The 24,741-nt window shown below is 36.0% G+C and overlaps 4 protein-coding genes across 4 annotated transcripts; 3 read left to right on the forward strand and 1 right to left on the reverse strand.

Annotated features, from left to right (window-relative positions):
- Positions 1-5,843: 5,843 nt before the first annotated feature.
- Positions 5,844-9,380, forward strand: LOC138868455 (uncharacterized). Its single transcript, XM_070146009.1, has 4 exons — positions 5,844-6,228; positions 7,032-7,288; positions 7,373-7,802; positions 8,668-9,380. The coding sequence occupies exons 1-4, from the start codon at positions 5,844-5,846 to the stop codon at positions 9,378-9,380; spliced, it is 1,785 nt and encodes a 594-aa protein (XP_070002110.1).
- Position 9,381: 1 nt separating this feature from the next.
- On the forward strand, positions 9,382-10,428 carry LOC138868456 (secreted RxLR effector protein 161-like). Its single transcript, XM_070146010.1, has 3 exons — positions 9,382-9,486; positions 9,666-9,752; positions 9,985-10,428. The coding sequence occupies exons 1-3, from the start codon at positions 9,382-9,384 to the stop codon at positions 10,426-10,428; spliced, it is 636 nt and encodes a 211-aa protein (XP_070002111.1).
- Positions 10,429-12,649: 2,221 nt separating this feature from the next.
- On the forward strand, positions 12,650-17,243 carry LOC104219334 (probable pectate lyase 5). Its single transcript, XM_009770000.2, has 5 exons — positions 12,650-12,880; positions 13,318-14,026; positions 14,739-14,930; positions 15,041-15,246; positions 16,906-17,243. The coding sequence occupies exons 1-5, from the start codon at positions 12,747-12,749 to the stop codon at positions 17,147-17,149; spliced, it is 1,485 nt and encodes a 494-aa protein (XP_009768302.1). The 5' UTR covers positions 12,650-12,746; the 3' UTR covers positions 17,150-17,243.
- An 824-nt stretch (positions 17,244-18,067) lies between these two features.
- On the reverse strand, positions 18,068-23,798 carry LOC104219333 (serine/threonine protein phosphatase 2A 57 kDa regulatory subunit B' beta isoform-like). The gene is made up of 2 exons (XM_009769997.2): positions 22,215-23,798; positions 18,068-18,852 (listed from the first exon to the last, which is right to left on the reverse strand). The coding sequence occupies exons 1-2, from the start codon at positions 23,337-23,339 to the stop codon at positions 18,550-18,552; spliced, it is 1,428 nt and encodes a 475-aa protein (XP_009768299.1). The 5' UTR covers positions 23,340-23,798; the 3' UTR covers positions 18,068-18,549.
- Positions 23,799-24,741: the final 943 nt, after the last annotated feature.

The raw sequence follows: 24,741 nt of genomic DNA on the forward strand, positions 1-24,741 counted from the left end.
CCTAAATTCCCATAATTTCAGGATGTCATGTTTCTCAAATCAACAGTTATAATATAAAAAAATATGGAAAATAAAATAAAATAAAAGTTCAAACTTGAAACCTAGCAATATATACAACTACACCGTTAGTTCCCCAGCAATGGCGCCAAAATTTGATCACGCCCAACTCTAGTCCTAAAAAGGATAAGCGGTCGTTGCAAATATAATCCGGTCCAAAAGTCCAGAGTGGAATCTCATAGATAACTAAGGCTTAGCTACAACAGTTTAATATCACTAAGAAGACAAGTTTGAGCAATTTTCTAAATTTTAAAGATTGAGATTTATATTTCTAACTAATTAACTAGCAAATACTAGAAAGCGATAAAATTATCAACTAACGAGACAAAGGGTTGGAGACTAAGTTAAGGAGGTCTAGAGTTATGATTTTCCCAATTGTCAGAATCATTCCAGCTATGTTCCATACAATTTCGCCAATGTATTCTCAACTAATCGTGAGCACTTTAGGTATCGTAATTCTCTCTTGAGAAACTAAAAAAAATTACTAGACATATTCGCTCGAACTATGCTAGTTGGCTTCATCTAACCGCTCACTATGACCACGTCAAGGCTTTGTTATTTCTAAACCTACCTTTAAACCCACTGTATTAATTTCTCACATACGTTAGGAGTGACGTTATTCAACACGCACCTAAATATGTATCCTTTCTCAAGCAACACATAATAAATAAGTGCCTTTCAATCAACAGAACTAAACACGTAGTTGAATAAATAGATAAATTCAAAGGCTAAATTATATTAAAACATAACAAGAATTTATCCTACAAAAGTTTCTATCAAAATTCTAGATAACAAATTAGTTATTCATAATAGTATGCATAACTACAATACTAGAATTCATAACCAATAATGGAAATAGGAAGAAGGAAGTGAAAAACTCGTGGAAGAATTCTCCGCCTTGTTCCTAGTGTGTTCTTGCCTCCTTAGATCCAAAGTGTGTCAAAAGTCCTCAAAATACCGTTTTTTCATGTATATATACCAAGTAGTCAGGCCCAAATAATTACACCTTCTCCTATGCGAAAAAGGACACTTTTCTCGGACAGTACATGCGTGGCCGCGCAACTGGAAGGGCGCCCGCACACTTGGCCGCACATATTTCACAATTCTGCCCCATTTGCGCGGCCGCACACTTGTCGTACACTTTTCACCCTGTTCTGTTGAGAATTTGGAAACACTTAAAACATAAAATTTGTATACTTTTGAATGATATTTCCAACCATATATTGTCCAGTCCAAATGGAGTTTTTAGAGAAAAGTTATGTGCATTTTACTAGACAGTGCGCAATATACCTACTTGATTCTTCGTTCGTTCTTAACTATCATCCATTGATCTCCGAATACGATCCCGACTTAATTCTTTGGGATTTTACTCAGACTTCAAAGCTCCAAATCACTTGAATTCATTCTATAACATCTACATAGCTCGAAATCACTCCTACAAGGCATAAAACACACAATTAGTGCAAAACACTAGCGATTAAAGCTCAAACTCAATTAAAGTAAACTAAATTAGAATGTAATAAGCAACTAAGATATGTAATTATAGCCTATTATTATTAATCAAGCTCATGAGTTGTGAATACTCTTCGTCAGTAAAAAAAAATGCCCCTGCATCTAATTCTCACCTGCTACATTGTTGATGCAAGCCTTATAACCTCCTCCTGTCTGTGTTCTGCTACTAGACTGCCCAAGAGTTCCACCAAATTGACCATTTTTCTTCTTACTTTTGAAGTTTGGGGGTGACCTACAATCTTATAGCATTTTTTCTTCAAATGACCTTTATAACTACAGTATTCACATATCATGCCTGGTCTTCTTGGTTTGAACCCTTGTGTTTTTCTTGGTTTGAACCCTTGTGGTGTCCACAACACCAAGCTACCTCTCGCACTTTTCCTGTGTGACAATTGCATAAGCTTCATTTACTGTCACCACTGGCTTCCTTCAAGTATGTTGCTTCTTACGTTGTTGTAACTTTCATTCAATCCTATAAGGAATTATAGAAAACGTTGCGACTTCAAGAGTTCAATAGATGGCCTCGCTTCCTCACAATCACAGTATGATAAAGGAGCCAACACATCCAAATCACCCCACAGATCCTTCATCTTAGTGTAGTAACTTGTTACTGTGTTCGTTCCTTGCCTCATTATTGCTATTTCAGCCCAGAGGTGATAAATTCTCGTCAAGTTTGAGCGATAAAATCTCTCTTGGAAATCGTTGCATACTTTCCTCGCATCTGACGCATAGACAATACTTGGCATTGATTCATTTGAAACTGTACTTCCTATCCATGACAACACTATTGCATTGCATTTTTTCCATTGCTCAACCAATTCCCCTATGTACCTAGCCTTTACACACGATCCATCCACAAAAAACCTAGTTTGCCCGCTGCTCGCGAGGCCAATTTCATTGCTCAGCTCCACAGGGCATAATTTTCTGGCCCTATGAGCTTAATTGGAATTAAAACTAGCCCCAAAGTATCTCTAGCTTGAAGGTATAGTGGATGATTGTGATCAAGTGAGGCCACTTCATTTTCTGTCATGTCTGCCTCCCGAGCTTGAATTTGTTCTTATTCGGTAGGAGCTTTACACCGGAGTTCACACCTCACGGTCGCCTCTCTGATACCATATTAAATTGAGGTTGAACTTTGTGAATCTCAGCTCAATTGACAGAAATGGAAGAGCTAGGGTTCATCTACGAAGAGGAATATTCTGGAATCTAGAGGAGAAACTGAGAGGAAGAATATCTAATTTTCATTACACAAAATGCACAAGACAGAGACTTTTATACAGCTACATTTGGCCGGATCAGATGCAGAGGCGGATGTAGTGTACTGTCTACGGGTTCAATTGAACCCATAACTTTTGACACAGAGTAAAAATTTATATGCAAAAATTGCAAAAATAATAGATATGAAACCATAACTTTAAAAATATAATGGTTTCAATGTTAAAAACATTAAAATTGAACCCATAGAATTTAATCCTAGATCCGCCTCTGATCACGTCCACTTCATGTGCCACTCACTAACCGACTATCAACAGTGTTAATTAACGGATATAACTTACTACTTAATCTTCTCACTATTTTAATATATACTTAACCATATGATGTCTTTTAAGAAATTGTGCGAGTTTAATTCAAATATGATAATACCACACCATATTGTGAAGAATATCTTTTGTCTAACTTAACGTATCATCGAAAGTCCACTTTTTTTTTTTTTTTTGGTTAATTCCCGGTAGATATCGTTAGAGAATAAAATCGATACTTTGATTCGAAGAGAAATGAAAGCACGTCCAAGTTGATCACTTTTGGAAAACAACTTTAGGTGTCTCCTTTTTGTGTTTTGATATTTCTGTGTCTATAGGCAATGCATAAAAGCATAACTTCTTTACTTGGATAAAATACACGTAGACTTGCCACTCATTTATCGGCTACCCCTACCTAAATCCTTATCATAAATACCCCATTCCAAGTCATACACATGCATTTAACATGCATCTTCTTGATTAAAAAGAAAAAAAAGCATATATTTCATTATAAGAAAAGCAAAAAAGAAAAAGAGAGAGTACACATTGCAATTTGCAAGAGTATATGCATGAAAAAATTTATAATATTAAAATTAAGGGGTTGATGAGGCAATTTTACCCGATAACGAAAGCAGGATTTTCACGAAAGAGATTCAAAAAATAAAAAAGGTGAACACGCAAAGAAACTAAGGGAATTCAACATCTGCTATATATATATATATATATATATATATAAAGATTTAACCTTATATACACAATGTAAGTTTCGACAAAGTGGATTCAATCCTCTTCCGTTCACCGAGCTCCACCCCTCATTGTACCTACACAAGAGTTTAACGTAGGAAGTTAATGGAAGAGTTAAGGAAGAGCTTTGAGTTTAAATATATTGTATGCACTAACAATACATACAAAGTATTTTTACCTTATTAGGTTAAGTTGATCTACAATTTAATAGGTATATAATTTTTTTTATAACAAACTCAATATGATAATCTAGAAAAATGATAAATAGCCTGCAATTATAACATGTTAAATTACATGCACAAACATTGTGAATATTTATCTCAAGATGAAAGATTTTTGTTGTAGTGTGTATGGGTTCATCTCGGAATATATATAAATCCAATATGTTAGCACTTCAACTTTGTGATTTTCATTTTCCGTTTTAAATGAAAAAATTGATATAAAAGAGTTTTCTTATGCAATTTAGCGAGGTAGTAAATTAACAGCCCTACATGTTTGTCTTGAAACAGAAAATTTCTATATTTGCTGACAAGGATCCCATATATCCTACCTGGCTTTCTTCTTTTGACTTCAAAAACTACTAAAAAGTTGTTTTTAAAACCAAGCGATAAAAGGGGCTCCCAAAAAAGCACAAGTAACATGTGAAGATAGAATATATAGCTTTGTAATTATTGATAATAAAATAATAATAATAATACTTTAATACATATATTACTTCTATGATGATTTATAATTTATATTCGGTGACAAAATAATAAATTTCTTATAATATGAGAACGTATTTAAATATGGTGAAGAAGCTTACTTACATTATTTCCAGGTTACTTATTTAATTTATTATGATCAGCAGTTATATGTAATAACCTTGTAAATGATATGTATGTTAAAATAAACTTTACAGTATCATTAAATAAAAGTTAACTTTTTGCGGGGAAAAAAACATGCACGAAAAATGAAGAAAATTGTATATCATGTCAGCAAAACATTAAAAGAAAAGAAAAGAAGAAGAAAAAGAGCCAAAAAGTCAAGCCACCGTCGAGCATAAGAATAAGAAGCTAAAAAGGTAATCCACTCGGTCACTGATGTTGATTGTGGAGTTTGACAGCATTGTATATTAGTAATTTAGTATTAGCAAATAGTTGTTTTTTTTAAAATGTACTATTAGATTTTTTTTTATAAAAAAAATAGCAAATAGTGCGTTTTCTTTTCTGTTCTTGCCCAGTTGTTTTATGCATTAGCTTCTACTCGTAGTAGTTGTCGAGAAGTTCCTCTTAAAAAGATTAAAAGAGGCAGGGCTATAAATTAACATATTGATGAAACAACAAAAAATAGGTCACTTACAAACATAAGTTGTTTGAATTATACTTTAACCTTTCTACTCCTACTTAAAATTCTTAACAATACAAAGACAAAATTAAGTTGAAATACTTGAAACTGTTGTCCACCATAATCGAGAAGATGTGGAGTTCGAGTTCAACTTCGCAGTGGAATACCAAAATTTTTTGTAAGCGGTATATATCTAAAAGAGTGAAAAAATGAATTCTCATTGAATTATCGGCTAATGTGTCTCCATACTGTTAAATTTGCAATTATATGATTTGCTTATTATTGACACATGTGTGTATATTTATTAGTTGTACAAGTGAGTTGGTAGTTATGTACAGTTGTAGGTGTATGTAGTAGGTGTACATAGTATAAATACTGTACTGTATTCATTTTTCTCCTGTATCATTTTACATTTTGAGCCAAGCTCATTCTTTAGTGAAATAGAAAATAAGCTGCCAGAAGTCCCTTGTCTATGGCATCTCTCGATCGCCATTAGAGCTCACTCGAGGTGAGCTCATCCTCTTCATTTCCTCTACTGCTTTGTCATGGTATCAGAGCGAGACTCTCGATCTTAAACTCAGTTGGTCAATTTTCCTTCCTGTTGGAAGCGTATCCCTACGGAGTGTTTATGTACGAATATAAAAAAAATTCCAACTTTTCCTTTCAAATCGATCCTTGATAATTATGGCTCTTGATGAAAACACAATGGATTCGACAAATCCGGCCTTGGATTCGACAAATCCGCTCTACATGCATCCATCTGAAAGCGTTGGTTCTATGCTTGTACCGGGACTTTTCGACGGATCAGGATATAGATCGTGGAGAAGAGGAGTTCTAAGAGCTCTCTCAGTGAAGAATAAAGTAGGATTCATAAACGGGAAGTGCAGAAAGCTAGATCCACAGGATCCTAGCTATGATCAATGGGAACATTGCGATGACATGGTCACATCGTGGATCCTAAATTCTATCTCAAAGGACTTGGCGGATAGTCTACAGTATGTTAATGATGCTCAAGAATTTTGGAAAGAACTTGAAAACAGATATGATCAACAAACAAATGGGGAAAATTGTATCAATTGCAGAGGGAGATAAATGATTTGAGTCAAGGAACCCTAGACATCACTATGTACTATACTAAAATGAAGAAATTTTGGGAAGAACTAAACACATTGAATACACACACTCAATGCAAATGCAATTGCACATGTGGTGCTAAGGCGAACATGCAGAAAGCTGAGCAAGATAGAAGGCTGATTCAATTTTTAATAAGACTAAACGAAGTCTACACTATAGTCAAGAGAAGTATTTTAATGATGAATCCATTACCCTCACTCGCACAAGCTTTTTCAATTCTCATCCAAGAGGAGAAATAAAGAGAGGTCAAGACAAACAATCAATTGGTGATTGAATCTACTGCCTTGAGTGCTAAGAGATCAGGAGGAAATCACTTTAGGACAAACTTTGGTCAACAGACAAACGTTGCAGACAACACTGGATATATGAACTACAATCAATAGGGAAACAGAATTGGAAACAACAACTACAGGGGAGGACACTTTGGGAATAGGCCACGACCTTTTTGTGACTATAGTAAGAAGTCAGGTCACACTAAGGAAAGATGCTACAAGTTGCATGGTTATCCTCAAGATTCAAGGTTTAACAAGGGAAAGAGAATTGTTGCCAATGTACATGGAACTCAAGGAGAGAATGTCATTGAAAGTGGACATGGAAACAATGGACATGCACATGAATAAGACAAAACTATGCAGAATCTTACTAAGGAACAATATAATCAGCTAGTGAGCATCCTGTAGAACTTTCATGCTGGAAATGCAGGAAATGAAATGAAAGCATGAGCTGTGAATTTTGCAGGTATCTCAGCTTATTCAACTCATTTTGATTCGGGTTCTAACTCATATGAATGTTCTAGGTCTGTTACTGATTCTTGGATACTTGACTCTGGGGCATTAAACCATATGACCTATAATAGATCCATATTAATCAATGTGAAAACCTTAGTTTACCCTTTCCTGGTTACTTTACCTAATGGTTATAAGGTGAAGGTGACATTGATGGGAGATATAGTAATGAGCCCTAAGTTCACTCTGAAAAGAGTTCTCTTTGTTCCAGTTTCAAATTCAACCTAATCTCAGTACATTGCTTGACAGTTCAATTTGATTGCTTTCACCAAATTTGTTTGCATTCTTCTGCAGGCCCCTTCACTGAAGAGGTCTCTGGTAATTGGTGAAAGTAAGTATGGTCTGTATCTCTACAAATCAGATTCTTGTAAGTCCAACACTTCAGATTTCTGCAAGTCTAATTCCCTAGTCTTTGATAATTCATCTAGTGCATCAAATAATGGTAATGTAATCACTCAATCTACTCCATCTAGTATAACCAGTAGCAGTAGTGTTAGTCCACACTCTGTTTCACACATTGCATCTAGTTTACATAATTCTTCTTTCCCTACTACATCTAGATCACACACTTCCTCTTCTGAATGTAATAAGATTGTCACCAATTCTCATGTGCAATATGAAGGAAATATTAGTCCTACTTGCAATGCATCTATGAATAATAAATATATGATTAATCTCTTGTGGCACAATAGATTGGGATGTATACCCTTTGCCAAAATGAGAGGTATTGAGTCAATACCCTTTCAATTTTCACCAAACAGTCCTTTATCTGTCCAATATGCCCAATGGCTAGACAAATAGACTGCCATTCCCAGAAAGAACTACAGTAAAAACCAAGATCTTTGAAATCTTATATGTAGACTTGTAGGGGACCTATTATGTGCCAACACATGATAGGAATAAGTACTTTATCACCCTAGTAGATGACTACAGCAGGTGCACTTGGACATACCTTCTTAACTGCAAGAGCAATGCCCTACAAGTAATCAAGGCTTTCTCTACCATGGTGAAAAACCAATTCAACTGTTCCATTAAGATCATTAGAACAGATAATGGCCTTGAGTTCATAAATTCTGAGATTGCTTCTTTCTTGCAGTCTGAGGGAATTATACACCACAAAACATGTCCCTATACACCTCAACAAAATGGCATAGTCGAAAGAAAATACAAGTAACTTTTGGAGACAGCCAGGGCACTGTTGTATCAGTCCAAAGTCCCCATGCAATACTGGGGAGAATGTATCCTCACCTCAGCATACTTGATTAACATACTCCCTTCTACCACTCTCAAAAATAAATGTCCACTGGAGCTACTATACAAAAGAAAACCCAAATACTCTCACCTCAAAACCTTTGGATGCATCTGCTTTCCTACAAACCTAAAACCTCACAAAGATAAATTTGAATCTATTCCTTATCTCATGTCTTTGTGGGATATCCTTTTGGGACAAAGGGCTACAAGGTACTCAATCTAGTCACAAAGAAAATTTATGTTTCAAGGGATGTTGTATTTCATGAAGGTGGTATTTCCTTTTTCTTTTCACTCTAGTTCTGATAGAGTCTTTCCTTCATTTCCACAAGTAAATGCAGAATTAGCACAAGAACTATTCCCTTCTCATAGGTCAACATCTATTCCTACTTTTTCTAGTACATCTCTAACAACAATGTCAACTGATCCTTCATCACCAGGGGCAAGAGAACCTAACCCTCATGTGACTTCAAGTTCAGAAGAACAATTTTCCTTATCTGATAACAATGAAACTCGTGAAACTCTGCCTAACAATACTCCTAACTCAATAATACATGAATCTAGTGAAGATTTAGGAAGGCCATCCAGAACCCTCAAAGTCCCCACTTACTTGAAAGATTACAACTATTTACTACCCAAATTACAAACAAATCATCCTGACTCTCCCTCTAGTAATAACCAAAGAACCACCTCTCTTTCCTTCAATGTATCCATACCCAACGCCCAATATGGCTCACTCAATGTCTTGAATTTTGATAGTCAGCAACTGATCAAAACTATCTCCCATGAGACTGAACCCAGTTCATATGAGGAGGTAGCTGCTAATCCTGTTTGGCAGGCAGCTATGAATCAAGAGTTTGAAGCCCTTTATGCCAATCATACTTGGAGTCTTGTACCTCTTCCAAGTGGAAAAAGGGCAATAGGATGTAAATGGGTATACAAGGTGAAGCACAAGGCAGATGGGAGCATAGAGATTGAAAGCAAGGCTAGCAGTGAAGGGATACACTCAAGAGGTCGGGGTAGACTACATAGAAAATTTTTCACCAATAGTTAAAATGACAACTGTTAGGGCTCTAGTTGGGATAGCAATAAAGAAAGGCTGGGACATTTTTCAATTGGATGTGAATAATGCATTTCTTCATGGAGATCTTCATGAAGAGGTATACATGGAATTACCTCCAGGTCTTGTTGTAGAGAGGTCAGACTTAGTATGCAAATTGAACAAGTCCTTATATGGATTAAAGCAAGCAAGCAGACAATGGTATGAGAAGTTGACTAAAACACTTTGTTCCAGGGGATACACACATTCTTTATTAACTATTCCTTGTTTTAAAAAAAGCATGGAGATTCAGTAGTGTTTGTGGCTGTCTATGTAGATGATGTCCTGATAATAGGGACTGATTTGCAAGAAATAGAAGCATTAAAGGTCTACTTACATAAGACCTTCAGAATAAAGGACTTAGGAAGACTACATTATTTTCTGGGACTAGAAATTCTGTATAAAAGTGATGGAGTATGGGTATCACAAAGGAAATTCACAATGGATTTACTATCAAAATTTGATTGTATGAAGTATTCTGCCTTGACCTCTCCACTAGATCCCACAGTCAAACTAAGTGCAGAGGAGAGTCTTTGTTGCCTGATCCTTTACACTTCAGAAAACTGGTGGGAAATTGAATTACCTGACTAACACAAGACCTGATATATCCTATAGTGTGCAGCGTTTGATTCAGTATATGCAAAGTCCTAGGGAGCCTCACTTGAAGGTTGCATATCATGTGCTGAGATATCTCAAAGGTGATCCGAATCTAGGGATCTTTTTATCCAACAATAAAGATTACAGAGTTCGAGCCTTTTGTGATTCAGATTGGGCAGCTTGCCCTAACTCAAGAAAGTCAGTTAGTGGTTATGTTGAATTGCTAGGTGATGGACCTATCAGTTGGAAATCAAAGAAGCAACACACTATCTCATTGTCCTCAACAGAAGCAGAATATAGAGCTGCCAGACAGGTTGTGGGAGAATTAGTATGGTTACTGAGGTTACTAGCAGAATTGACAGCCCCCTTGACATTTCCTGTGACAGTCAAGCAGCACTGCATATAGCCACAATCCTTTGTTCCATGAATGCACAAAACATATAGAGGTGGATTGCCATTTTGTGAGAGATCAAGTACACGAGGAGCTCATTACACTGCACCACATTTCCACGAATGAACAGCTGGCTGATATCTTCACTAAGCCCTCACAAGGGTGAAACACTACAATTTACTCAGCAAGTTGGTTGTGAGTTTCTCTCTTCCAACTTGGGGGGGGGGGGGGTTATTGACACACTTGTGTATATTTATTAGTTGTACAAGTGAGTTGGTAGTTATGTACAACTGTAGGTGTATGTAGTATAAATACTGTACTGTATTCATTTTTCTCCTGTATCATTTTACATTTTGAGCCAAGCTCATTCTCTAGTGAAATAGAAAAGAAGCTTCCAGAAGTCCCTCGTCTATGGCATCTCTTGTTCGCCATTAGAGCTCACTCGAGGTGAGCTCATCCTTTTCATTTCCTCTACTGCTTTGTGATTTGCTTATATCATAAAATTAATAAAGACTGTATCCCATCTGATACATATATTATTCTGATGTTGAAGCATATTTTGGCTCTGGTAAGCTTTTAATGATGGATGTACTAGATGTCATTATTAAGCTTCCAATTGGGAATCTAATTTCTAGTCTTTCCCTCCTTTTCGTCCAGTTTCCACCAAAAGATAAAAAGTTGGGTATCTAAAAAATATCGAGATCCTTTCACCTAATGCATTAAGATTTTACTTATGGTGAATAAACGTAATTTAACTTACTATAATAAGTTGTCCGTCTTATTTTTCAAGCAACTCATTTCACAACTAGATCAATCGGTTTTGTGGCCATTCTAATTATTTTAGTTTTATAATTTGCGGAGTTATTTTTTTCCATTCAAATTGTAGGGGTTATGTTGAACCATTTTCTCTACGCACCTATTAGGAGAAATTATTTGTAGCCAGGGGTGGAGCTAGATGGACGGAAAAGGATTCTTTCGATCGAAAATTATACTTTGTATATAAGATTAACTTTTTTCGATGATATATATTAGATGTTAAATCCTTTCGCTTATTCACAGTTTTTGAATTACTTTGGTGAAAAATCTGTTTCCACTACTGCTTGTAGTTATATTTTAGGAGACGTGAAACGTGTAAAAATTCTTTTTATATGTTTTGAAAATTGAATTTATTGTTATTATGACCTTGAGAAAAGGGTAAACAGTTGATACTGTATTACATAGAATTTATGAAATCTTAACTTTCACACCGTTTTAGACTTTACTTGAAAAGTAGCAGGAAAAAGGTTCTTGTCCTGATCCAGAGATGTTAACTACCATAATCTATCTCCATTTCAGCAAAGAATCTCAATCCCAAAAGTAGCCATAACACTTTTGACTTTTTCAACCTTAACCGCCAATTCCAGCCGGAACCAACCTTAACCGCCAACTCCACACGTAGAGTGTGGTCAAATACCAAAATTTAGTGATTTTTTAACATAAACATCTATTTCGTCGGAAATATTGAGATCTGATGAACCCGTTGTTGAGAGTTGCATCTGGCACTGAATAAAGGGTCTATGTTTAATATTTGTAGAAAATTTAGTTGTTTTTGACATAAAGATCTATTTCGTCTAGAATATGGAGCACTGATGAAGAGTTGCATCCGGCACTGAATATGATGGAATGGACGGGAACTCTCCACCCTTAATCAAGGTCTTGAGTTCAAGTCTCTAGAATAAGAAAATTTCTAGTATGAAACGTTTCTCCTTTTACCGGCTCTATGCGACCTGATCTTACGTAATGCAAATCTAAATTAGTCGGATCAATGAATTTCAGACGACAAATACATTTTTAAATACCCACTAGGAGGGGAAGGAGTTGTTTGTACATTTTGTATAAGCCGTTTTCTTGGATAAAAATCCAAACTTTTCTTTCTTAATTAATAACTCCTAGAATAATTAAGATGCAAGACAGGAATGTAAGAAACTGAAGGAGGCTGCAATTTGCAAAGGAGAATACAAAGAACAAAAAAAGCTACTCTATCCTCTATTTTCCTCTTCAATTTCCCTTCTATGGGAATTGGATTTTGGCTGGTTTCAATATCACAGCCACCATTTCTAAAATTACTTCCTTCATCAAATATACCCCTATGAAATCCAAGACCCTAGTATAAAGCCAAATATTCTTTTTATAATTAATCACTTTTCGACTTTATTATATCTACTATATAAAAGACATTATAATTTTGCCCAAATTTGCTACTTTCTTAGCTGAGCATTCAAAAACAAGAATCAGAACATAAGTACAATAACAAGAATACAACTCATCATCACCATTTTTCCTCCTTTCAAAGAATGCTTTCTAATACTTGCATTCTCTTTTTCTTCTTCTTCTTAATCTCCTTATCTCCTGTTATTATAGCTACCTTTAATCGTACTCTTCCTTATCAACACCCCTTTCCTGAAGCTGTTGTTCAAGAAGTAAAGAGGTAAAATGGTTTTTTTTTTTTTAATTCCTCACCTGTATTTTGCTCATAACTGCCTTTTCTCTTCTGAATGTCTCTTTTTTTTTCCGCATATTATTCAAAATTTTAATCTTGGTTTTGTTCATATTGCATACACAGCTTTCTTGAATTCACAGGCAGATACACCTTGCACTAAGCGGTGTCACGTGACATTGCTTCATCGAAATTTTTAATAAATATTTATATATAAATAGCATACAAAATGAAGATATTGGATATAAATATAAAAAAACAACACCGTTTTTCATTATAATGATTTATTCATTTGTTTTAAATTTTGACATCGCTTACCAAAATTTTGCGTATGCCCGTGCTTGAATTGGTCTTTTTGCTAATAATTTTTGTTGTTGCAGAATTAATACACAGTATATCTTATATTTTTCCTTTTTTTTTGGTGATAGGAGGGTGAATGAATCCGTTGCAAGAAGACAAATACTCGATACCACAGTAACAAATTTCCAATGTTTTACAGGCAATCCAATAGACGATTGCTGGAAGTGCGACCCAAACTGGGCCAACAACCGCCAGCATCTCGCCGATTGTGCCATTGGGTTCGGTCACGGTGCAGTCGGAGGAAAAGGCGGTCGGTATTACCTAGTCTCCGATCCCTCCGACTTAGACACCGTGAACCCAACCCCAGGAACTCTCCGGCATGCGGTGATCCAAGACGAACCTCTGTGGATCACCTTTGCCGGAGACATGATCATAACACTAAAACATGAACTCATGATAAATAATTACAAAACCATCGACGGCCGCGGAGCTAACGTGCATGTTACAGGGGGTGGATGTATAACGTTACAATATGTATCAAATGTGATCATACATAATATACATATATACAATTGTGTTCCATCTGGAAATAGTAATATAAGGCAAAGTCAAACTGAAGTTGGATGGAGAGGCATGTCAGATGGTGATGGAATTTCCATATATAGCTCGAGGAATATTTGGATTGATCATTGTGCTTTGTCTCATTGTACTGATGGCTTAATTGATGCTATTATGGGATCTACTGCTATTACTATATCTAATAGCTATTTCACTCACCATGATAAAGTTATGCTTTTGGGACACGATGATCGTTACTTGCCTGATTTCGGCATGCAGGTTAGATTCTTAATTACCTTTTTAATTGTTTTGTAAATTGGGTTTTAAAGAAATTTTGAGTTTGTTAAGATGTCACAGTTTGAATTTAGTTCGTCTAGAAGATAGTTCAGAGTCAAAATATCACAATTATTTATTGTTGTCTAGGTAGACCTTTCATGTTATTTTAAAGTATGTGCCGGGAAAAAATTTAAATCTCAGTAGCCTCTTGATCACTGTTATTTATATGAATCTTTTGGTACCAATATGGAAAATTAATAATATTTGTAATTCTCCCTTTCTTCTTTTTGTCTAAAGATGAACTTTGAGGTTTATATTTTCAAATAACATGAAAGGTCAACTTAGAGATGCCCACGTGGTCGCTAGGTCATGGTAGTGACAATTAAATTCGTCTATAAGATGTTCTGACGTTTAAAGTAAGATTATTTGATTTGATATAAACACTGAATGGGTTAAGTCCGAGGGTCTATTGGAAACAACCTCTCTATTCTCACAAGGTAGGGGTAAGGTCTGCGTACATACTATCCTCCCCGGACCCCACAGTGTGGGATAATACTGGGCATGTTATTGTTGTTGTAGTATTGAATAGGGTAAGCATTTTCCCTTCCTCTATACACTAATAGTTATGTGAACAAAAAGAATTGTTTGTGTGTCACATTGTTTTTTCATTTTTTATAAAAGATGAAAATTTTGAATCTTGATATGTAATCATCAGGTGACAATAGCTTTTAATCATTTTGGACAAGGGCTGGTACAGAGAATGCCAAGGTGTAGAAGAGGGTATATACATGTAGTCAACAACGATTTTACAGAATGGCAAATGTATGCAATTGGTGGTAGCGCTAGTCCCACCATTAACAGTCAGGGCAACCGTTTTACTGCACCTGAGGACCCTAATGCCAAGGAGGTAATTTATTTTTCCATAGTACTAGCAATGTGGATATTTTCCATTAACGAGAGCGATCAGTGTCACTGAAATTTGAACTCGTACTCTTTGAATCTTATGAATGTAAGTAGGTGACGAAGCGAGTTGACACAAACGAGAAAGATTGGACTCAGTGGAACTGGAGGACGGAAGGGGATGAAATGGTAAATGGAGCATACTTTGTTCCTTCAGGCGATGGACTTAGTAACCAATATGCATTGGCATCAAGTATGGAGCCTAAATCTGCTTTTCTCATTGATCAACTCACCATGAATGCTGGTGTCCTTGGTGTTCCCAGGTAAAATGAATATGAAATAATGTGTTGTTTATGAAATGTACACTTTTAAAGTTATTTTGCATATAGCTATATGTTCTTAAACTTGTCTAAAGTCATCAATAAAACCTTGTAATACCAATCTATGTTTCTCGGACTCTCCGAAAATGTTGTCGGTATGTGTCGAATCCTCCAAAAATACATTATTTTTAGAGAATCCGACACGGGTGCGATATCATTTTGGAGAGTCCATTGAATCAGAAACCTCATAAAGGTTTTGAACCCCTTGACCACTGAGAATTGACAAGTATTTTGGGACGGAGGGAGTTTAATTTATAGAGTTGACCTATCTAGGGTGAAACTGAGACAAAGTTAACATGTTGATTTATACAGTGGAGAGAGTATATGATTCGAGGAAAAAATAGTGGAGGTAAATGCATCCATTACATCTTTCCTTTCCGTTGCCTATGGACAAAAACAAGGATAAATTTGGAAATGAACGAAACAAAGAATATAGGAAAATGATAGGAACAGAGAATAGATTACCAAGTTATGCTGCATAGGTCCATGTGATAGTGCTGGCTTTCGCCTTTCAGAATCTAGAAGCTGACCACAACCCCAAAGTAGCCTAGTTGGAGTTCTCTTTTAGGCCTTTTTTCAAAAAATAAAAATAAAAATCAATAAATCCTTAGAGGTGAGTGGCACACGGTTTGAAACTTGGCTGATAATAAGTCAATTCGTCTGCGTTTTTTTTTTACTTAAATAACATGTTTTTATGTGCAGCGGTGTTTGAAGCGATATATGCCTAACCCACACATCTCACGATATACTTTTACCACTAGATCAATAACCTGAAGGCCTTTTAGGCTACTTTTTTTAAATTACCTTTTTTTTTTTTTATAAAAGTAGTATCTAGACAAGCTTACACCACACTTGAGTATTTCGGTGAGTATCGAGCAATCTTGCCTGCCAAAACTTAAGCATATGAGAAAAAGTCAGCTAACATTTTTTAAATTTTGCTAGGATAAGACTAGTCTTTTTTAGGCCTTTCTGGTGCAACTCTCAGTCATTTAAGAAGTCACTTTTAATAGTACTCCTTGCTTTATCCCTACTTCTCATTACCTATTCTTTTAAGCTATTCTTTTAAGGCTTGTTTGATACAAGGGATAAGGGATAATTAATTCCGAAAATAAATTTGAGATGCATTTATCCCATGTTTGATTGGAAAAAGATCATGGTATAACTATTCATGGGATTAGTTATTCCGGGATTGTAGTATTTTTTTTATCCCCATGAAAGAGTGGGATAACTAATCCCGAGATAATTAATAGGATAATTTGTTTCCAAACCAAACGACCCCTTAGCTATTCACAGGCCTATCTCCAGTTAAAAGGCTTCAACGAGAAGAAATAAAAAACTGTTTGTTTCTTATAACAAATTTCTAGTTAGTTCTGACCACTCTTTATTATGATTGTACCATTTCCCCATATGCACTTTCTCATCATCTATTTGATAAATCTGTCAGACCAATAGTTGGAATAACATATTGATAAACTAGCCCCCCACCCAAAGGAAAAATCGAAATTTTGTTCGTGTCTTCTGTTAGCATAACAAACCATCTGCCTCTACTCATTTACTAAATGCAAGTATAGCATGGTAATGGACTCTTCTATTATACAACAGGGATACCAGTGTGGCCATGTCATATGGTGGGAGAACCAGAACCACCGTCGGAACCAACCAGGGTGGCGGAGCTAGGTCTAACGACGGTGATGGCGACTTCTTAGAAAAGGTATTTGGGAGCGTTGCAGCGGCAGGATCATCATCACCACCTTCAACCACAACTATCCTGTTGTCTCTTCTAATTTTGTATGTTACCACCAACAATGGTGGCCTATTGACATTGCCATTAATACTATTACTATAGTAAACTTAGGATGTGAAAGATTGTAATACTATTCTATAAAGAATGTATCTAAAGAAAATTTTCTACTTTATAATATCAGTAAGAGGGGTTCCCACTTCTTGTACATAACATAACTAATTGATAGTAAATCAAGAGGGATTATAGGTTCTGAGGTTACTAACTATAGCTTCACCAGCAATTATGGTCTCTAACGTTTATCTTAAAACATTATCTTATATATGAATCTTGCAACATAAGTATGATTATTGCAATGTTAGTTTCTTGAAGATCAAATCAAACCCAAGGCCAACTCTTGGGGGTAAATACAATGTTGCCCGGACTCTAAGAAATGTTGTCGCACACATGTCGGATCCTCCAAAAATGCACTACGGAGGATCCGACACGCACCCAGCAATATTTTCAGAGAATTCAAGCAACATATTTAGGAGATTCTCTCAACTGAAATGAAGCCAAACATAATCAAGAAGATCCCCAAAAAGTTTGTGTGTGGTAGTTTAAGCAAGCTAACTTCTGAACAACCCATTTCCTTCTATAGTTGGAAAATACTCTATCTAATCACCTAGCTGTCATGTTCAAAGTCCTACTCTTTAACCTCTCCATCTCCAACTTCCAGTCCCCCCCCCCCTCACCCCCAAAAAAAAGGCGCAAACGAAGAGTGAGATGCAACTTGTTTATATAGACGCTATCTCCCCAACAATAAGACATACCATTCACTTTTCTCCTTCTATTGTTTTTTTCCTTTTAAGACGGTGGTGTCCAGGCCAGTTCTCTCTTTTTATTTTTATTGTTTCCGGGATACCCCCGCTGGAATATAGAGGGGGAGGGGGCGTTGGAGGGCCAGTAGACACCTTGAAGATTTGTTTGCTTTGAAAAACTTTCAAGAGAACTGCTACAAGTAAGTTGCTTATAGAACCAGAAGAAAAAAACAACAGTCAATTAGCAGATTCTCACTATCAAAACGTACTTCCAACAAAATTCAAGGGCAATAAAGAAACCACGGAATAATAAATTTCTTTTCCCATTTCCATGTCCTAGAATAAGGTAGTGGGAGGAGGGGTGGGGTGGGGTGGAGGTGATCATAAAAACCAGAAGTTTGATTATTGGTTAGTCCTAAAATGCTAAAGAATAATCGTCTTTGAATAGCTAAAATAAACAAAACTTCCACATTATATCTGCCAAGGAACGATAACACAATGTCCATACCTTCAGCCTGCCTCGCTCAAATTATAGAAAAGCAGTTGGAAGCATGGAAAAACAACTCGGAGCAAATCAGCTTCAGTTTGCAAAGTCAAAAACCATCACCGTGCATTGTTTGACGTTCTAAGCATTCTGGTTAATGAGAGAGAGGAGTACTACTCGCACAGAGCTCAGCTGGAATTGATAAGCTGTTCCAACATGTTCTACCTGATCAGTTCCGCAGCTTCTTCCAATTTCTTCCAAGTCAGCTCGCGCTGCTCCACAACTCCGCTGGCACCGGCTGCTCTTTCATTGTGTTGCTTTTCACACTCTTCAAAAAGTTCGGAATCCATCTCCAAGAACATTCTCCGGACATTGGAGGTCAGACCGTGAACTGCCTGATTCCAGTGACCAAACATATTCCTTTCTAATGGCTCAAAGATGATTGGCAAAATTGCACGTCGATTCTGTGCGATCAAGTCTACTATATGCTCATTGTTCCATAAGAAAAGAGCTCGCTCAGCAACCTGCCATGCATAAAATCTTTGGATCATGATTTCATTTTTCATGCAACCTTCTGAAGCACCAACACAAGAAACATTCAGAAAAACAAACTATTACAGACCAAAATGCCATAACAAGATGAGACGCCATACTAAATAAGTAATGATATCAGCTCTTCAAATTCAGCAACTATTTTCAAAAAATAGTACATTTTCCTATGGCCTTCAGTAGTAAGTACCCTGTCTAAGCCTACCATTTTGGTTACATTTCACCTTAGTTCTCATGGCATAAAATTCAAATAAATAGGAACTCTGTGTATTCCGGAATAACAGAAGTCACCCATTACATACATTGTATGTAGTTCGACTATGCATAAACTCAAGCGCAAAAAATGGTAACAATACTCATGTGTGGATGAAGTATCAATAGGATATAGTGTGAACTCAAAATCAGTGAGATAAGCAACAGTAGTATACTCTAAATGCTAGAATTTCAAGTTCATCAAGAACAGAACACTGCATAATTCTAGAAATACATCAAAACAAAATAGCTTAGCTTGTAAATTTTATATTAGAAGCTCCAACATATAGCTCTCAGGTAGCATAACGTGAAACAATAAATGTGCCAGAAACAGTCTTTGACGCAGTCCCATTCATCAAGCCTGGCCACTTTGGAACATATCTTATAATACAATAATACCTTTTAAGTTGAAACAACTCAATCATAGTACGTACATACAATGGACTAAAACAGAGTATTCTTAAAAAGTTTGAATAAGGGACAAACTTTTGACAAGTAAACTGGTTCATTTTAGAATATTGTCTGCTGAGTGCTTAAAATTCGGATTCTTGCATTGCATTAAGTGCTCGAAAGTAAAGGCACTCAGACATCAGTGTATGGATATAATAAATTGCTAAAGAAAATTGGAGTTTCACTAACATAAATCTGTTATAGTCTTATGGTTGTCAACTTTACAATTAAAAGGAAGATAGAAGCGCTTCACTAGCTTAAACTAGGCATGGTCAACCCAATACGTGAGCACAAAGGGGGCTAAAGGTAAAACATATAATCCTTATACTTATCGTCTTATCCCATCAAAAGATGCTATAAGTATATCTACGCTGCAGAATAAAGTCATTCCTCGTTCCAAATTGAAACACCTCGACTATCCACAATGCTTTAGTGTCTCAGTATCAAGCATAACATTTTGAATGGAAATAATATGTTTAACCTTTGCGGAAACGTGCCACAAAAGTAAGTGTCCTTGGATCATAACACCCTAAAAAGAGCAATAAGTCATAGTTTATTCAAAAATGATATCCAGTAAAAGTTATGCTGCCTCATATGGCAAACCCCTTCTATTATTTTGTTATGGTGATAGCAACTGTGAACGTGATTAGTCCAATACGGTGATTGGAAGGTTATAATTCAAGGAAATACTTCTTTATGTGTTACTTCAAAGAGAAACAAAATCAGTCAAATCGTCAACTTCTCAAAAAGAACTCCAATCATCTGGTTACTAGTTTCACGCTAGGCGATTGATGTAACTTTTTTTAAATAATGGCAAACCCCTTCTATTATTATGTTATGGTGATAGCAACTGTGAACGTGATTAGTCCAATACGGTGATTGGAAGGTTATAATTCAAGGAAATACTTCTTTATGTGTTACTTCAAAGAGAAACAAAATCAGTCAAATCGTCAACTTCTCAAAAAGAACTGCAATCATCTGGTTACTAGTTTCACGCTAGGCGATTGATGTAACTTTTATTTACATAACAACGGATAGGTAAAACTTGAGGGGATTTTTTGACTTAGGTTAAAGAAACTGCATTTCAGAAGCTAGAAGAGAAGACAAGCTGAAGCCTTCAATCTCAATTCCAGCCCATTTGGGCTGTCAAAATACTTAGTCCCTTTGAGCCTTAATTGATTGTCAACTAGTCAAGATATCTCCTAAATGTCATTTCATGAATTAATGCATATTAACTCGTGCATCAAAATATTATCAGCATTCAAACTTAACATTTAACCTTCTGCTTTGAAAGCCGACGACCAGTCTGAGGCACAGTGTTTAAGAAGAGGCAAAAAATATTTTGATTTAGAGAAAACAAGCTTTTCCCCGCCATCAAACTGGAAAAATAGTTCACCTTAGTTGCAAAAACTAGTACCCTATTACATTGTGCAAACTTCGGTTTATTTCAAGTTAAGCTCCATGCTTGCAGATTGTCATGCAAAAAACTTTTGAGTTTTTTCCTTTGCAATTATCTTGCATTAGATTTCTAAATTGTAAGTCCAGAAAGTACAATTAATATCTTAGGAATCACCAGCCGACCAGCAAATGGAGTAAAGGAAAGCTGTATGCAACGAACAAGCATCAATAAGCACACTCAATGTTTTCACAAACAAGTTGGCAATAAACTAAATTCACATGTACAAGTACACTCACCTCCATATTCCATATTCATAATTTTTCCCAGCAGAAAGTTGGGGGCCTAGGGGCACTAGGTTAATTGGATATAAGATTCATTGCTCCAATTAATTGCTTGATTCTGGGAGAAATAGTAAATTATGCATCTTCAAAGCAAAGGACTTCTAAACTACTGACTACTGCGGCTGTTTGTACATGAAGAACATAAGAATGAGATGCGGATTCAGTTTCCCCTTAATGTCTTACAATTAAGAAAAAGATTTAATAATTCTTAAATGTCATAATCATTTTCTCACGATTAGACAAAAACAACTACAGCTTGTTTCAGTATTGTGCCATTCGTCAACATATTTGACTAATATGAAATCAAGTTCCAAATGATTAGCTGGCATCTCGGATAGTCAAATGTGATAATTTTACGTCAAAGGTGGAAACTATCTCAAGTATCACTTCGCTCTAATGCTTTTATCAGCTTTAGGAGCATATTATTTCCGCATTGCAACCTATTATACGGGTGCATCAGCTATTATATAGTTATATCGCATTGATTTAAATGTATCATCAAACGCATAGATATCATCACTAGGATCACTCGGTAAGTAAATGATTTTTTTTTTTGGACTCATGTTTTTACATAGAGAAAATGACACAAAATCATTGAACTGCAATTTCCTCTATTAAGATTTCCAGATAGGGCTTCTCAACTTCTTCTTCTTTTCTTTTCATAAAATAGTCAATTTTCTGATAGTTACAAAATATAATATTTCTTAAGTAATCAAGTCATGAATTTTATACTTAAAAACATAGTTCCTTCAAACAACTACGCCTCAGTCCCACAAAAGAAATCATGAAGATACAAGACCGAAGAAGATCCACAATGATTAGTTCAGCCCGTACTCGACAAATATGCATAAGAGATAGAAATGTGGTGAGCATAGGAATACTATTATTCACAGACCTGAAAATGGGGACTATTGATGCTTCGTCCAAGTTGCTTGAAAAGAGGAACCAAACAATGCTGAAATTCAGCTGGCTGTGTACCTTCCAGTACTTCTTCTAATTCATTAAGAAAGAGAACCTCCTTTCCACAATTAGTAATTGGCCAGTATTTTAGCAGCCCTCTGATGACGATATCTGCCAATCTGTAATCTTTCTCAACAAATTGAGCAATGCAGTAGGACAGCTGATGGTGATATGCAGAAACACATTTAGGCTTGTGGAGAGGAATAAGCGCCCGAACAAGAAACAACTTATGCTCTTCTTTCATTGGCAGGGCAAACCCATTTATTACACTTCCCAGAATCTCTAGCAACTCACCGATACCATTATGCCTCTCCGTCTCAAATATAAACCTGTAGAATACATTGTTTATTGCGTTCCTTATAAATGGGCGATGAACCATGAATTTCCCATATATGCGGTGAAGAATAGTCTTCAAATACTCCCGCTCTCTAGGATCCTCTGAATCAAACAAGTCGAGCAGTTTCAGCACAAACGAGTGATCAAGATATCGCTTGGCAACCTTGGTATCCATTTCGGACGACATCACGTACCTTAACAGTAACTCATACACTAGTTGCAAATGAGGCCATGACGGATCAAGATACATTTCATCCTCATCCTCAACACCTTCTAACCCAGTATTCTCGTGCGAAGCAGGAGGCAGACATCGGAAAAGATTGGCAGATATCATCCTAACTAACTCTTCCTGCATTATTTCGTTCATTTTACACGAGCCCGATTGAACTAAATCAATAAGCTCAGTGAGTGTTTGCCTCTTGATCTCCTTTTGTCTAGCACACTTCACCGTATCCGAGAAGTCAAATTGCACACAGCAAATTTGGAGCTTCCGGATGAACAAAACATGGCGTTCGGAAAGTGCAACCTCCTTCAATAAGGGCAAGACTTCAACCACACTAGGATCTGCTGTGGCATTTGCCAAGGTAACAGGCTGTGATGTCACAGCGGATGTTGCTATCCGTGAAGCGTGATCAGCAGTCACATTAGGCAATGAGGTCGGTATTGGAGGCTCCACAGCATCACCTTTCGAGCTTTTCTTCCCTCTTTTTATTATCTTAAACATAACTCTAACCTATTTCAACAGAATACTAAATGGGGTTCTGCTAATTCACAATTATTCTCTACACCTCTTTCACAAGAATTATTAAATCAAACAAATCCCTACCAAATCAATAAAAAGGAATCATCTTTTTTAACTTTAATACAAATTCCTCAAAAGGGTATTCAAGAAATCTAATTTACTGCAAGAATCTGAAATCTCAGATCAAAATTAAATCTTTTTAACAATACATGCCAGAGTGGGGGCTAAAAAGCAAGAACCAATCAGCAAAATGTAAAATGGTATATGAAAAAACACATTTTAAAAGTGTAAGTGGGGGAAAGATTTGATTTTGATATCAGGGAATAAAGAGGGGAGTGGAAAGAGGTACCTGCATAGTATTGGGTTGAGGAAACTGAGAGATCCGAGAAGAGAGGGATGAAGAAGGAGAGAACATTTGTGCCTTTTGAGTTCTGAGTATGTGAATGTGCTGGTATATTTTGAGGTTATTAAATATTTTGATTATTTAGTAAGACGTTGAAAAATAAAACATAAACAAAAATGAAAAAATTGTGTGTTGTTATAAAATAAAGACTATAAAGTAAAGACAAGTACAGAGAGAAACTGATATATTATTCAACTTCAAATTGATGTACATAATGAACTGAAATCTCTTCTATTTATAGAAGAAAGGAAGCTGTTGTGTAAGCTGCTACACAAGCTGTTGTGTAAACTGCTACTTCAAGTTGCTGTGTAAGCTGCTATTGCAAGTTGCTATGTAAGCTGCTACTATACCAGATATGGATAATCTTCTACCTAGGGTAATGTTTATCCATAACCGTGTACCGAAGTGATAAGCTTCTTCAGGAAGCTTATTTCCAATAGAGTACTAAATAGATAAACATATTTACGGTAGAGTCCCATATGGATAAGCTTCTTCAGGAAGATTATTTACAACGGAGTACTAAATGAACATCCATAATATAATATATTTATAACACTCCCCTTGGATGTTCATTAAAAGATAATGCGTCTCATTAAAACCTTACTAGGAAAAACCACGTGGGAAAAAAACCTAGTGAAGGAAAAAGAGTACACATATTTAGTAATACGCATTGCTAGGTGCCTCATTAAAAACCTTATAAGGAAAACCTCATGGGAAAAAACCTTAGTAAGGGAAAAAGAGTGCATTGCGTATTTTACTTCCCCTGATGAAAACCTTGTTTCAAATATTTGAGTATCCGCATTCCAATCTTGTATACCATCTTCTCAAAAGTTGAATTTGGCAAAGATTTAGTGAATAAATTTGCTGGATTATCACTTGAACGGATTTGTTGCACATCAATGTCACCACTTTTTTTAAGATCGTATGTGTAGAATAATTTTGGTGAAATGTGTTTCGTTCTATCTCCTTTTATAAATCCTC

This window comes from Nicotiana sylvestris, chromosome 5, assembly GCF_000393655.2.
Source record: "Nicotiana sylvestris chromosome 5, ASM39365v2, whole genome shotgun sequence".
Taxonomy (NCBI): domain Eukaryota; kingdom Viridiplantae; phylum Streptophyta; class Magnoliopsida; order Solanales; family Solanaceae; genus Nicotiana; species Nicotiana sylvestris.

Coding starts and splice junctions, on each gene's coding strand:
- LOC138868455 (XM_070146009.1), top strand. CDS start 5,844: ATGGCTCTTGATGAAAACACAATGGATTCGACAAATCCGGCCTTGGAT. Junction 6,229..7,031: donor ACAAACAAATGGGGAAAATT/GTATCAATTGCA, acceptor TGAATTTTGCAG/GTATCTCAGCTTATTCAACT. Junction 7,803..8,667: donor ACCCTTTGCCAAAATGAGAG/GTATTGAGTCAA, acceptor AAGTAAATGCAG/AATTAGCACAAGAACTATTC.
- LOC138868456 (XM_070146010.1), top strand. CDS start 9,382: ATGACAACTGTTAGGGCTCTAGTTGGGATAGCAATAAAGAAAGGCTGG. Junction 9,487..9,665: donor ATGGAGATCTTCATGAAGAG/GTATACATGGAA, acceptor TTTTAAAAAAAG/CATGGAGATTCAGTAGTGTT. Junction 9,753..9,984: donor AAGAAATAGAAGCATTAAAG/GTCTACTTACAT, acceptor TTTACACTTCAG/AAAACTGGTGGGAAATTGAA.
- LOC104219334 (XM_009770000.2), top strand. CDS start 12,747: ATGCTTTCTAATACTTGCATTCTCTTTTTCTTCTTCTTCTTAATCTCC. Junction 14,027..14,738: donor TGCCTGATTTCGGCATGCAG/GTTAGATTCTTA, acceptor TGTAATCATCAG/GTGACAATAGCTTTTAATCA. Junction 15,247..16,905: donor GGTGTCCTTGGTGTTCCCAG/GTAAAATGAATA, acceptor ATTATACAACAG/GGATACCAGTGTGGCCATGT.
- LOC104219333 (XM_009769997.2), bottom strand. CDS start 23,339: ATGTTTAAGATAATAAAAAGAGGGAAGAAAAGCTCGAAAGGTGATGCT. Junction 18,853..22,214: donor TCAATAGTCCCCATTTTCAG/GTCTGTGAATAA, acceptor TATGCATGGCAG/GTTGCTGAGCGAGCTCTTTT.